General features: G+C 44.1%; 1 protein-coding gene across 2 annotated transcripts; it reads left to right on the forward strand.

Moving 5' to 3' along the window:
• Positions 1 to 591: 591 nt before the first annotated feature.
• LOC117248204 (uncharacterized) lies at positions 592 to 6246 on the forward strand. 2 transcript variants are annotated; one of them, XM_033613022.2, is made up of 3 exons: positions 592 to 758; positions 1934 to 2041; positions 4870 to 6246. In XM_033613022.2, the coding sequence occupies exons 2-3, from the start codon at positions 1934 to 1936 to the stop codon at positions 5746 to 5748; spliced, it is 987 nt and encodes a 328-aa protein (XP_033468913.1). In that variant the 5' UTR covers positions 592 to 758; the 3' UTR covers positions 5749 to 6246. The 2 variants fall into 2 exon arrangements, with proteins under 2 accessions (XP_033468913.1, XP_033468911.1); XM_033613020.2 differs by having other exon boundaries at positions 593 to 766.
• The last annotated feature ends 9117 nt before the right edge of the window (positions 6247 to 15363 follow it).

Below are 15363 nucleotides of genomic sequence, written 5' to 3' on the forward strand. Positions count from 1 at the left end.
TATTTTCATCTTTTATTAATATATAGAGAATTTAAAATAATAGATTAAAAACAAATAAAATGTTTTATTGTAGTGTCGCAGCTCTGCTTGTAGTTCCTGCTTCAGTCCAGCAGAGGGCGACATTACAGCGGAAACAGGTTAAACTCACTCAGTCAACTTTAAAGGTTTTTAACACGTTTTAAATTAAAACATTTTGTCCTTCAACACATCTCGTTATCATAGTTTACTACTACATCACATTCAGTTTGTTTGAACTGATCCATTATAGCCACGACAAATGAAACAAAAGTGTGGAGAATAAATAATAAACAATTCAATGAAACGTATAAAATAATAACCAAAATGGTGTCCTGCTGCTTTGAGGCTGAACCACAGTCACTGGAGTTAGTTATTTAATGTGGTCACTGATGATGAGTCAGGAAGAGTTACTGTCAGTAGGTGGGAGTTTGTGGAGCAGCCTGGAGGATGATCCCGCTGTGTTTACTGAGGGTGTGTGTGTGTGTGTGTGTGTGTGTGTGTCTATCTGTGGCCGGGTGCCTTGTTTATATGTCTTAATGCCTCTGGGCTCATTACGACTCACTGTGTACTCTCACAACAACACACAGGAAGGAGAAACGCTCCATCACCTGCGCGTGAATCCTCATTTACCTGAACAAACACAGGTCAGCACAACCTGACAGTCAGGCCGCTCCCTGGACCTGAGCTGAGGAGGACGTGAAGAGGACATGAAGAGGACGTGAAGAGGAGGACATGGAGCAGTGAGCAAGTACATTATATTTATACTACAGACTATATAGATTAGATATCAGACATTAGAACAGCGTAAGCTCATAGAACAGGCTGATGCTGTGAGGTTTCAGAGCTGCAGATAACGAGTCACTTCATCACTGATGAATTGTTTAATCTGTGAACGTCAAAATTAGTGAGAAACTTCCCATATTCCTGTGTGACATCTTTAAATCTTGTTTTCTTCAACCGAAACCAAATGATACTCAATATACAGATAAACAGAAAGACAAATTCTTCAGTTTCAGAAGCTGGAAACTGGAAAATATTTAAGATTTTTTCACCACAAATGATTAAAACCAAGAATAAATCATCAAAGTAGTTGCTGATTATTTTTCTGTTCATGGACTTGTTGTTATAAACATGTGGTGGATGAACATCGTGCACAGAATGTGTGTGATAATAACACAACATCTTTTAAGTATTAAATGTTTTTAAATAAATACAAAAAGTCTGAATTATAGTTATTATGATATGGAAATCAAACGTGACTGAGTCGGGTGGTGCAACGTGACATAATGCAGATTAATGTGAAACACGGTGGTGCTCATAGAAACATGTTTTACAGTAATGTAGAAATAAAACACAAAAACACCAGTATGATATTTTAATGCACGGCTTCAAGTCATACTTTGCACATTTTTTTGTTTTGTTTTATGTTTGTTTTTAAAACAGGGACCACGTAAGTTTATTAAAATGATCAGTACAGTGTTTTACACTCTGTCACTGTCAGTGTTGAGCACAAACATTTAATGGGCAGGTGCTCAAGTGGAAAAAAAGGTATTTCTTTCACAATTTAATTATTATTATTATCAGTTTATTTATTTAGCACACAGGAAATGCTGGTACAAAAAATTAATAAATAAATAAAAAATTGTGTGCACGCTGTGGGGAGGTTTCTATCTGTGCACATGACGAGTTTTACAATAAATAAAACTCCACTGAAAAAGTTAGAAGCTGACATTTAACAGCTGGTGTCTGAACCACTTCAGTTTATAACAATCACTAAATACTGATTTCTACTTCTGCAGTAAACTGAGATCAGTGTGAATACTGTCACTGAGTACGTGTCTCCTCTTTTCTGCCGTCTTGTGTTTTTGTTTGTTTCAGAGGTGAAAGTTTTTCTTACCTCTTCTCTTGCCGACAGATGAGCTGTTGCACAGACGGAGCGATGAGCACGGCAGCAGAGACGGAGCAGGTGGAGTCTGGAGGCTCGGCTGAGGACCAGAAGGAAGACAGTCCAAAGCAACCAAAGGTATAAATCTACACAGTGTGTCACAGTGTCTCTCCACTCAGCGTCTGCAGAGGCACAAAGAGAGAATCATACTGACAATTTAGACTTTTTACATTTTCCTTCTGTTTAACTGGAACTGTTAAAGAGAACTCATTTACTTAAATATAGAAACAGTAAACAAAAATCCATTGCTCAAAAAATGAAGGAAGGAGGAGCACTGCCAGAGCCCTACAACATGACCTCCAGCAGGCTACTGGTGTGCATGTTTCTGACCACACTGTCAGAAACAGACTCCATGAGGGTGGCATGAGGGCCCCACGTCCTCTAGTGGGACCTGTGCTCACAGCCCAGCACCGTGCAGCTCGACTGGCTCCCACAGATGAGAGCAGTTTCACTAAGCGTGTGGACAAATGGATGTCGTCAAAGAAATAAAACTTAGTGATGAAAACGCATCAACTCACTAACTACTGACAACATCCAAACAAAGAAACCGTTATGAGGTTTATTTTCCATACAGATACTGCACAAACATCAGCTGCAGCTCCTCTTCATCACCAGGAGTAACTGAACACAGGTGTGATGAAGCTGTGGGAGAGCTGTCGGAACGAACGAGCTCCAAACCCTCACAGTTATGTTGTGCAGTAGCTTCACCTGAGAGACCACACAGATCTGACCTCAGGGGTCGGTGTGGTTTCAGGTCGTAGCTGCAACGTCACATCTGAAAGAACTAAAAACAACAGCTTTGAACGAACTCCATGAACCGTGAGTGCCCCTCCCCCTCCCCTCCCCCCCTCCCCCGACAGCATGACATTAGTTTACTATCACACACTCCCTCAGGGAAGCAACCAGTCCTCCCAATTAGGGATAAAACACATCACTGGTCCACGCCCTCTAGGAACACACACTAGCCTGGGAGCGTAATGAATCTTTGAGCCTATGTTTTATTTGCTCTGGCAGATGCACCTGTACCCCCTCCTGTTCAAACATGTATCCTGACATGGCCCGGGCCAGGCTTATCACAACCGCTTATCTAATACGAGGCAGGTTTCAGATGATTGGTGCTTCTCAAAGTCCGGGAAGGATCCTGAAACGGCTACATTTCAAGGAGGCTACGTCACTGAATCCCACCGAAGGACTCCTCTAATGTCAAGGATCCTTCGAAACCTACCGAGGACTGAATCCTTTCTTCAGAGAATTTTCAGGGATGCATGTGTGTATCCTCAGCGGGCATGAAGTACCCACAATTCTTTGTGTACAATGTGCTGGAATTGAAGGAGGGGCCTCTTCACTGACGCAAACCTGTCACTGTCCTGTTCCAATGTGAAGAAGAACTCTTCCCCAATGAAGTATCCCTGACTTTGTGAATCACTGGATAACTGACAACTTGCAGAGCTTTCACACTTTCTGCAGACGTGTGATTTTTGGCTCAAGCACCCTCGCACCAGGCACGCTACAATGAGCGTGTTTACAAACACAAACCGACAATCCTGCAGAGTGCACCTTCAAGGTTTGGTTAAGGTGCGGACACACCAAACAGACATCAAAGAACTAGCGGCGACGAAAGCCAACTGTTGCGTCGTCTACGTCGCCTCACGTCGCCCTGTGTCAGTTGCATTTGAACACACTACACGGACTACATCCGACGGCCAAGTAGCACGTACGTTCTGCGCCTGCGTGAGAGAGAGCGGAGTGAGAGAGTGGTACATCCTGTCAGCTGAGGGGTTTCCTATCTGTGCAGCCGAGCACCGCAGCACCTCCACGGACTATTACATCCAGACGGTCCCGGTGTTTCCTCCGCAGGCTCCACTTCACTCAGCTGCCCGATAAACCCGCTGCTTCTTCCCACTTTAACCTGAATAACAAACCAGGGCTCGGTGCTCCGGTTGGATCCAAACGGAGAGCCGGGGCTAGCTCAGAGACTAGCGGAGGCTAACTGGCTGTGCTTCCCTCCGGTCATGCTGCGGCTAACGCTCCGCTAGCCGCTCCCAGCTAGCTCCGGTTTGTTATTCAGGTTAAAGTGTGAAGAAGCAGCGGGTCTGTGGGGCAGCTGAGTGAAGTGGAGCCTGAGGAGGAAGCACCGGTTAGCCCCGGTTTCACTACAGGCAGATTCACTCACTACAGGGGCGAGGAAATAAAACCTGAACAGCCAATCAGAGTGATCTTGCTCACCGACAAGCTCCGCCGCCGATTCAGCATGCTCAATCATCCGAAAAGCCACCGACACCGAAGTGCCGACAGTGCAGGACACACCACAAAAACTAGGGCGACAGACGCTCACCGACGGCCCGACTTTGGTCGACAGCCGACCGTCGGCTTGGTGTGTCAGGGCCTTTAGATTTACTGTACACACAAAAAATACTGTGTTGGTTTAAGTTTAAACTGCTTCTTCATCAAGGTCACTGGACCTTTGTCCTAAAGTTACGATAAAAACCACTTGTTAAAGTTCAGGCAGTGATGGTGGTCATGGTTCAAAGAAACCAACGATGTCAGTAGGAAACAGGAAACAAACAGTGTTTATAGGACACGGCTGTCCACTGTGACCACCTCCTCCATCTGAGGACTTTGTAAGTTTATAATAATGTCACACTTGTTCCTCTTTTGCTCCCGACAGACGTGGGTGTCTCTTAACTCTTAAAACAACATGTCTGTCAACTAAACAATGACCACAATCTTTTGAAGGTGTTTTTAAAGGTGCAGGTATTCTGCTGTTTTAGTACGAGGACTTGATGCAGGTCGGGACATCACCATGATGTACAGCCAGAGAAAAACAGCCATAAATAATTTACCAGATGACATTTCTTCACAACTAACTAACTAACTAACTAACCTCTGTTTCCCTCTCTGTCCAGTCCAGACCAGGCCCTGAATTCCTCAGTCTGACTCGCTGCGCCGCCTGCTACAACGAAAAGGCGAGCTCCATGCTTCGATGGGGGGACGAAGACGAGTCCAGCACCTCAGCTGAAGACTCCGGCCCAGAGGTGGACTGGGAGTCCAGCTCCAGCAGCAGCAGCAGCAGCAGTGAAGGCTGCTCTGAGATGGCTTTATCAGAAACACTTGGGAATCCGTCACCAGTTTCTGGAGACGCTGCTGAAGCGGAACGTGGAGGAAAAGATGGTGACGGAGAGGTGATGGAGAGCCAGGAGGATAAAAACAAGAATATGACTCAAAGAGCTCGACTCGTCAAGTCTTCCTCCCTGCCCCAATCCCCTGTTCCTCACCTCACCCCTCTGTCCCTCCTACCACGCCCTCATACAGTCGTCTCTACCCTCCAGCTGCAGGTGCTGTCCCAGAAACACGATGACGACGGCGACGACGACACCTTCCTCATCGTCAAACAGCAGCTGTCTGGGAGAGAGGAGGAGGAGGAGGAGGAGGAGGAGAAAACAGGGGGGAGTAAGAGAGGAAGGCAGGAAGGAATCAACAGCGTGAGGCCTCCACAACCGTTTCAGTGGCAGCAGACAGGGTTGCCGTGGCAACAGTGGTCACAACCAACACTGCAGCAACACCAGTTGTCATACCAGCAACAACGCCAACACTTTCCTCCCCTCTCAGCTCAGTGTCAAAGGATACCACCACCCTCGCACACACTTCCTGTCCCTCACCCGCCGATGCTCCACCCACCACGACAGGCCCTGAATGCACCCCACAGGAATCTGCATGCACCCACTCCACAGCCCTGCTGGTGCTGCCACAGCATGCACCTCCCTCACGTGTACCACAGTCAATAAATATGTGCAAATGTACGATAAAAGATGTGTTTAATTAAAATGTTTGTACAAGAACCTTATGTACACTCCAGTTTTGTAGCTTGAAGAAAATGTCATCATTTTTTCTTGTCATGTTTGTTTTGATTTACTGACGCTAAAGTGACAACAACCTGCACTGTAGCTGCACAGTGCTGTAACTAGCTGCAGCGAGCAAAGCTACAGAGCGCAGGTAAATTTAAACAACACTAACACATCAAGTGGCAGTGAGGCCAACACCTGCAGTTCTTTGAACGGCCACTTGAGGCTCCAGTAAATCTCCACAGACATGTTCAAATGCTAAATTCACAGCAGCCCACAGCTGATCACAAAATTCCTGACAACTGTCCGACAGGTGAATTTTCCATATAACTCACCTGTTTACATTTAATTAAGGCTTAGCCCTATGGGCCCTAGGTGTTTTTGGGGTATTTTTGTACTGCCTTTACTTTTAAGCTCATATAAAAAAAAGGCTAAAGGCTACATACACATGCTATATCTTGTTTTTTTCCAGGACAATCTGGGCTAACCAGATTTGCCAACATTTCATGTCCTATTATGTGCCTGTATTTTATATTAATTTTTATAGCAATGAAAAAAACAAATCTGTGTTACTAAATTCTTACATTTTTACATGTATCTCAGCATAGCAAGTTGGAAGTTGACATATTCTGCCATATATGAAGAGGGGAGACTCTCTGGAATCTGGCAATATAAGAACCATGATGGTGGGACATTCTGTCACTTCACAGTTGTCCAAAACATGTGGTTTGTGCCAGGCGGACATGATTGCCAGTATTTTTTCATTATTGCAAGAAATTCCATTGACTCATTCACAAGTCAAAAATGTGTTTTATCTGAAAGAAACATGCAATATTTACATCTAAGATCATAGAAAAATAGTCAACCAAGTGCAATGATGTCCTCCAAGACAATATTTGCCACTTTGTTTGCAGTTTGTTGTTGTTTTTCCATTTCAGTTATATATTGGGGGGACATTTTGGGCATTGGTGGGGGGGGGGGGGGGGGGGGGGGGGGGGGCACGTGTCCCCCTCAATGTATATGGTGACTACGGCCCTGTCATGCATGCATTAGGCTACAGTTGTCTGGGTGCGCAAAGGTGAAGTGGCTGGTCTTGTCATACAAAGTTTGATGGAGTGTCAACTGGACAATATGGAGATATTTGCATCTTGAAAGCTGGACTACAAATGTGGATAGACAGGGAGAAACACACACAAGCCTAAGACGTGGTAAGATACGATATTCCTCACTATATGAAGTGACTGATAACAAGATCTGTATAATGGATTGTAAAGAAATTCGTCAGGTTTTTATTTTGTAGACAATTGATCCGTATTTATAGCATCATGGGATGACAGCACAATGATGTGTGTGGTATCAGTGGAAAGCTCTGCTCCTGCGCTTTCATGTAATATGCGTGGCATTTCTGTGCGAGCCTGCGTTCGCGAGTAATCCATCCAAGAGTAATGTGTGTGCAGAGCTGTATGAAAGCTGCTTGGCCTTGTCGGAAAGCTATGATTCCGCTGTTTCACGTGATATGCATGGCTTCTCTCTATGACGCACGGTCGCGGAGAAAATCCACAGAGAAGAACAGGTGTGAATTTGGACGCACTATGCGTCATTCATAGGGTTAAGCTGACAACACACCAGCGCTGCCATGTGACGCGTGTCAAGTCCCACCCCTAGCACACACTGGACACACTGCAGCTCATCAACAGAGAACCACACAGAGTTCTCTTTATGAAGAGAGGAGTCTGCTCCCGTAGCAGCTTGACTCCTCTCCTCACCACTGATATGTAAAGAGAACAATGCAGCTGTTGCTGTGTCTCGTGTGTGATGAGGAGAGACTTGTTGACGTCGAGAAATATCCCGAGCAAAACGACCAACAATCCCGTCATCATAAAGACAGTGGGCAAAAAGATACTCCCAGGTGATTCATATCTCTGGAGATCGGCTCTTCAGGTGAGACATCAAGTTTAATTAGCTGCTGTCCACACATGATTTTAAGCTAACGCCGAGGAGGAAGAATCCAAACACGGCTAACATTCCTGATGAACTGAACTGTAGCAGACTTCAACAGCAAACTACTTCAAAACATCTGTTTACAAATGTTTACAACAACTTGTGCAGCATACACCACGTCTCATTTATCCAGTGTATGCTCTGTCCTTCCCACACACACACATCTTCTCTAAAACCTTAATATTTAAAACACTTCCGCATTCTGCATCGATTTTATTGGACCCTGAGTCGGCTTTTCAGACTTGGCTTAAAGCTGCTTGTTGGAAGTGTCGTATGGGTGAAGGTACAATGACACATGAGCTGTGGTCGTCTCCGAAGATTAATCAGTACTGGGTGAAGATTCACTGTTACGTTGTCAATGTCAATAAAAAGGCAGAGAGTGTAAACGGTCGTCTGCTTTTCCCCAACCACTGAAATATCGGTGTGTTGAATAGTAACATTTGAGTGAAAGTTGTTTGGGAAGTTATAAACAGGTGTTAAATATGGCTTCCCTTTTACTTAAGTTCATCAAGAATGTTCACTGTTTTTGGATTCTTCGTTCACTGTGGAGATGTGTGAGAAAAATAATTTTGTGGGTGAAGTATTCTTTTAAATATATGTTTAATGCTATCTGCCACTTCATCTTGCTCACAGCTGTTTTGTAATGAAAAAGTGAAAGGATACTGCCAACACTGAGCTGTCTGTCAAAGACTGTTTTCTTTCCTGTTGCTTCAACAGTCCACTGCAAAGATCAATCCATCAGGTATTTATGACAATCTTAGAAGAAATATTGTGGAACTTTCACTTCTATGTCCAAGAGAAACACTGCAGCCGCTGATGTGAGTGGAAAAAGCAGGTGACAACAGAGTTTTCTGTCTCACCTTCACCGAGCAGAGATGGACGGTTTCCAACCACATGGAAACAACAACAAAGAGGCTCTTTGTACGATGTGTGTGTGTGTGTGTGTGTGTGTGTGGTTTGTTCCCCCTACAGTAGCCACTAAGTCTCTCCAGATGTCTCCACTGAGACAAAGTGTTTCCACTACAACTGCCAACACACACGCACACACACATACACACACACTGATGTCATTGGTGGCAAAAGATGCAGATTTCTGAGTTAGAAAATGTAAATGGACGTGGCCGATATTCAGAGAGACGAACAGTAACAGGAGAACTTTCCTCGTTCCGTTTTTCTCTGTCTTTACTTTGTTAGCCTCTAATTTCTGTTTGCACGTCATTTATAGTCATTGTCACCTGGAAAATCTCTTTATCACCTGATTTATGTCACAGAACATAAACAATAACAACAATAACATTTCCTCTGAAGACAAAGAGATTTAAAGTTTGAAATAAACCCATCACACACGAACTGGTTTATTTTTTAACCAAAGTGATATGATGGTATTGATATGAAGCCATGTCCCCAAAGCCAGTCTGCAACACGAGGGGTGAACACGCCAATGCACCCGGCCCCGATGCCAGTCCCTGCAGGTGGTGGGCCCACAGGGCGGCTGCTCTATGACATTTATTTGGACTGAGCCCGACCCTTCCAGGGGCTGTTAGCCCCAGACAACACGGCTCCCAGGATCATGGCGACACACAAACACCTCCACCACTTCAGGTGGCGATTCTTGGTGGGGTTGGCTTCTGTTGGCTTCATCACACTGTGCACTCCAGCATGACCTGGGGTGGTTTGCAACTGAGTGTGAAGTGGTTGGGGATGACAGTCGGATGACGGTTCTCTGCTGGAGAACGGTGGATGTTCCTTCTGGGTTGGGAGAGAGTTACTGCCCCAAGCGAGGGAGTTTGAGTATCTCGGGGTCTTGTTTATGAGTGAGGGTAGAATGGAGCGTCAGATGGATTGGTGGTTTGGCGCAGCTTCTGCAGTGATGCAGGTGCTGTGCCGGACCATTGTGGTGAAGAGGGAGTTGAACCAGAAGGCGAAGCTTTCGATTTTCTGATCCATCTATGACTCAACCTTCTGGTCATGAGCTCTGGGTAGTGACCGAAAGAATGAGATCACTGATACAAGTGGTTGAATGAGTTTCCTTTGTAGGGTGTCTGGGCTCAGCCCACTGTTGCCAACTCCTCAGTAAGAAAAGTAGCTATTGGCTGTCCTAAAAGTCGCTAGAACTCGCTAAATGAAGTCATCGCCTAATTTGCATAATTGTCCATATGCATGTAATTGTAATGGCTGCTGTAGGAGAGAGGAATAACATCGTGGGAGAGACAAAAACTGAGTAAAAAAACACCCTGAATATGTTTAGAACTACAAATGAACCTTTTTTCAGTGATTTATATTAGACAAAGAAAATTTTACATTTACATCCCGCCCTGACTGTAAACCAGGTCGGGATCAGAGCGATAGATCAGCCAGCGGCGGTTCCGCGCATGTGCGATTCACTTGCAGTCTGGACGTGGAGGGGTTAACGTCTCCTGCTCTGACTGCAGCTGGGAGGGAGGACTGGGCCGTCTGTGAGTGCTTTGGGGCGAGAGAGGAGCTCACGGCAGCATCCGCTGCCCGTTGAGAAGACTAAGAATGATACGTGCTCTCACAACAGAGTCTCCAGAAGTCTTCAATAACATCAGAAAAAGTCGCTAGATTTGTCGCTAGTCGCTTTTTTGAAAAAGAGTCGCTAGAGGGGTCTGAAAAGTCGCTAAATATAGCGACAAAGTCGCTAAGTTGGCAACACTGGCTCAGCCTTAGAGACAGGGGGAGGAGTTAGACATCGTTGATACTTAGACTTGGATTCATGCTACGTTCTCATTTGTCATTTGTCCCCAGAGGATTTCAGTGCTGATTGGCTATTGCGGTGCAAATTGGTTGCTGAAGTTCAGATTTTTCAACCCCTCGCAAATAACCATACGACACGCAATTGCACTACTCACTTCAGTCATGTATTTTGACTCATTTACGTCGCATCCATCGTGTCCCCACGATGCCCGGCTGGAATTTGCATCTAATTGCATCTTTACATGTAACTAGTCCATAGCCATTGGTAGCTTTGTCACCTTCTACCTATGCCAATCCTCAATGCCTATGTGCAGTTTCACATAAATTGACCACGTCAGTGAGTAGAAAAACGTGGGACAGACAGAATGACTGACTGACAGAATGACACACTGACAGTTTCCGTGATTATGTACAGCATACCATACCATGACTTAGTCATACCAAACATTAGAAAACAACACCAACATTGGTCCACAGGGGGAGCCACAGCGATCGGTCGCATTTTAGCCATTTTGAAGCATTTTTCTGTTGTTATAGCGCCACCCAGTTGCCAATTAGAGTTAAATTTCTCCAGTCACCTTGAGGCGTCCTGTTCTACATATCTACCAAGTTTAGTAAAAATCCATATGGCGGTTAGGCCTAGATAAGAAATGAGCTCTCTAGCGCCCCCATTTTGTTTGATGGGGTCAATAATGGAGGGGTCCCCTCAGATTATGTGTGGTCATATGCCTACAAAGTTGCGTGGTGATGGGTGAAACCCTTGAGATGTTATACACCTTTATGTGATGAGCCACGCCCTCCGCAATATTCATTGCCTTATAGAAGCTCAGTTTTAGTAAGTTTTCCAACTTTTGCCAAGAGGGAACTTTAGATATTGGTCCCTAGATTATGTTCACCCAGTTTCATGCAGATCGCTCAAACTTCCTAGGAAGAGATCCATTTGAAGTGTTTTTCAAAAAATTCAAAATGGCGGAAAATCTATATAAGCGGAAGTTATGTGTTCTTGAGGCAAATGTGTTCCTCATGAGGAGAGGCATCTCTGTGCAAAGTTTCATGTCTCTACGACATACGGGGCATGAGATATGCCCATTCAAAGTTTGACATTTCAATGGGTTGCTATAGCGCCCCCCTTTGGCCAATTGATGTAATATTGCTTCATTGGCATCCTCCCATGACCCTCTACCACTGTGCCAAATTTCACATGGATTGACCAAGTCAGTGAGGAGAAAAACGTGGAACACACACACACACAGAGTTCGTCATTATATAGTAAGATAAGATTCACTTGCACAAATTGTTTTATTCCCACCTGGTGAGAACACAACACAGAATGGTGGCTCTGAAACCCACACATGTACACAGTGGGTCTCAGGGGGATGATATTGAGCTCCACTGGAATAAATAGGCACCATCTGGGGGTCCGGTATAAAGGTAAAATTATCTATATTCACAGCCCATCGTACTTCCCAGGGGGCCGGGATGATCAGCACTGTTTCCGCACTGTGTGGCCTAAAGAGCAGGCGCGTAAGAGACGTCTACAGGCTGAGCTGCCTACTTCCTGTTTAGCGCCGTGCTAACTTGAATAAATGATTCAATCATGGGTCTCTTCTTGACTTTCCAAATGTCATCAGACTGAATGAATCAAGTCTGGAGCTGTGACGCTCAAAATTTACAGGTGTCTCTTTTGCCATGTGCGTCAGTGGGAAAAAGTCTTTCTGGGCCACAGGGCATCACATGACAGGTGTAATTACACTGATTGGCCACTATGAATATTAGTGTCAAAGCCTGTGCACCTCTCAGAGGCCTTCTACCCTTTCATTATAACAGTCAGAGGTCCATACTGAAAGTTTCATGGCCCTTATGAATGTAGTTCTGCGGAGTATTCTTCCAAAACATTTTGTCACCTTTAAGTTTACAGGTTGTTAAATCCATACTCACTGTTTATCCTTGATCTCAGTTATTAATTTGTGTCCATGTCAGTACAGACATGTTTTATTTTTACCATGTGACTCTTGAAAGGCTCACATGTTAGAACTCATGGTAAACTTTGAAAAATGGTTTGTAGATAATGTTAAATATACGTCAGCTCGGGGCGGCAGCTGCCATTAGGAACACTGACATCATGTCCTCTGTCATTATTCTGGGAATGTGGTGGGTTTATTAATCCTGAGGGAGTTTACATTCTCCAAACATACACATGTGGTGGGTGCTTTATAGACTGATTCCAGTATTTATAGATTCAGTACATTTATTGGACTGTTAAATACAGAAGTTAAGACTTTGAAACAGCGTTTAAATCATGTTGGGAAATACACTGTGTCCTCACAGGGCACTGAGCTAACACACGCAACAAGAACAAAATTATAACAGAACAAACCATGATGGAGATTTTATGGTTGCAGTTAAACTATACTCTCAGCTTTTAAGGTTCTTGAGTAACTGTACTCTTCAAAAAAGTGGAAAAATTTCTGCACACCCGAACAACGGCAGGTGCGCAGGAGGAAGGCGCCACCCCAAAATATATTAATTAAAGAAGGCTCCCGCACACTGTCTCACTCACTGCTGAATGGTTTATTGAGTGTCACACAACGTTTCGGTCTGGACGACCTTCATCAGGTATAATTACCTGATCAGGTACCTACCTGATTTATTCGCGTTTAGAGGGAATTATTTTTACCGGCAATTACACAAATACAACATGCTAACGTTAAATTAGCCTAGCAGCTAGTAGAGATTTCCTCTCCTCATATGAAACCAGGGACAACAGCAACATTTAACAAAGGTAACGGAACAAAGTTCGGCTCCATTACAACTCATGAGGTTCACTGACAAAACAACTGTCTTATACTAAACACATTTTCCGAACATATACAACACGCTAACGTTATTAGCACAAGCCTATGGCATTTTACATTGTGTAAATAAACACAGGAGGTTTGCGTCGCCGCAACTTGTAGTTACATTTCTGGGGAGGTGCACGTCAGGCTACGATGTTGATTCAATGCAGAAGTATAAACTTCTGCCAATATGTCATCTGAATCCTACACACTGGAACTCTAGGCTTAAACTCGAGGTACTTGTACTTTACTTGGGTATTTCCTTTTTTTATATTTCTCCTCCACTTTATGACTCAGAGGTCAATATTGTACTTTTTACTTCACTACATTTGTCTGACAGCTGTAGTTACTTTTCAGATTAGAGTTTTTCATCTTCTTCTTGTCCAGTGAAAACCATGTATCTCCAGATGTGTTGATGTTGAATGTTTGTGATAAACTGAAGGATCAAATGTTCCTTTACGTGCTGAGAAAATTACCCTACTTCTTAAAATAAATAAACTCTTCGAAAACCCTCTTGGATCAGCTGGGAAGGTCACAAAGCAGAAAATACACTGTGTCTCTGACCTTTTACAGATACGTGGTTCTGACAGGACAGCCACGCCACAAACATATGATGGTCTTATAGAACATGATGCATCACTGTAGACTAAACTACCCAACAGGATATGAAGGGGTTAGAATGAGCACAACCTTAAACATGTACTATGGTGGCCCTGAGGATCAAAACACAACAACATGGGTTTTGTGAGATAGGCCTGTCCTGTCTCACAAAGAAAAATTGGTCCACGCTTTTGTTACCTCTAGGCTGGATTAGGGGTCATCCCTATGTTTCCCGGGTTCTGTGTTCCCCACTTAACCCTGCAAAAAAGGTTCTATGTTCCCCGCTTACACAAAAAAGGTTCTATGTTTCCTGTTTGGTTGAGCGGGAAACATAGAACCCTGGAAACATAGATACGCTCCCCTGGATTACTGTAACTCTCTATTATCAGGTAGCTCTAGTAAGTCCTTAAAAACTCTCCAGCTAATTCAGAATGCAGCAGCTCGTGTACTAACAGGAACTAAGAAACGAGATCATATTTCTCCTGTTTTAGCTTCTCTGCACTGGCTCCCTGTAAAATCCAGAATTGAATTTAAAATCCTACTGTTAACTTATAAAGCTCTAAATGGTCAAGCTCCGTCATATCTTAGAGAGCTCATAGTGCCATATTATCCCACCAGAACACTGCGCTCTGAGAACGCAGGGTTACTCGTGGTCCCTAAAGTCTCCAAAAGTAGATCAGGAGCCAGAGCCTTCAGCTATCAGGCTCCTCTCCTGTGGAATCATCTTCCTGTTATGGTCCGGGAGGCAGACACCGTCTCCACATTTAAGACTAGACTTAAGACTTTCCTCTTTGATAAAGCTTATAGTTAGGGCTGGCTCAGGCTTGCCCTGTACCAGCCCCTAGTTAGGCTGACTTAGGCCTAGTCTGCTGGAGGGCCCCCCTATAATACACTGGGCACCTTCTCTCCTTCTCTCTCTCTCTCTCTCTGTCTCTCTCTCTCTGTCTCATTGTGTCACATGGATTACTGTTAATTTATCATGTTGATCTGTTCTGAACGACGAGTTTTTCCTGATCAGCTGTGAGGGTCCTAAGGACAGAGGGATGTCGTATGCTGTAAAGCCTCTGAGGCAAACTGTGATTTGTAATGTTGGGCTTTATAAATAAAATTGATTTTTTTTGTTTTTTGAAATGATGCAGCAGAAATATTAATCCAAAAAATAAAAACACAATGCGTATTCTTACATGTGAAACTTTACATTCTGCTGATGATACCTACACAAGGACTTTTCCTCTCATCAGAGTATTTTCACAGTGTTCTTCATGATTTAAAGGATCTAAATTCTTCCTCCACCTCTGTTTTTCGGTTGTTATGACGCAGAATAAGATCACAACATTTCAAAGACACATTCAGACATTATTAAATTCATTCTGCATCAGAGAGTGTGTTTTGGAAAATGCTGCAA

The sequence above is a fragment of the Epinephelus lanceolatus genome, chromosome 17 (assembly GCF_041903045.1).
Source record: "Epinephelus lanceolatus isolate andai-2023 chromosome 17, ASM4190304v1, whole genome shotgun sequence".
NCBI classification, from domain to species: Eukaryota; Metazoa; Chordata; class Actinopteri; order Perciformes; family Serranidae; genus Epinephelus; species Epinephelus lanceolatus.

Excerpts from the sequence above, each read along its gene's own strand:
- LOC117248204 (XM_033613022.2), top strand. The coding sequence starts at position 1,934 with ATGAGCTGTTGCACAGACGGAGCGATGAGCACGGCAGCAGAGACGGAG. Across the intron at positions 2,042-4,869 it reads ACAGTCCAAAGCAACCAAAG|TCCAGACCAGGCCCTGAATT; the intron begins GTATAAATCTAC and ends CTCTCTGTCCAG.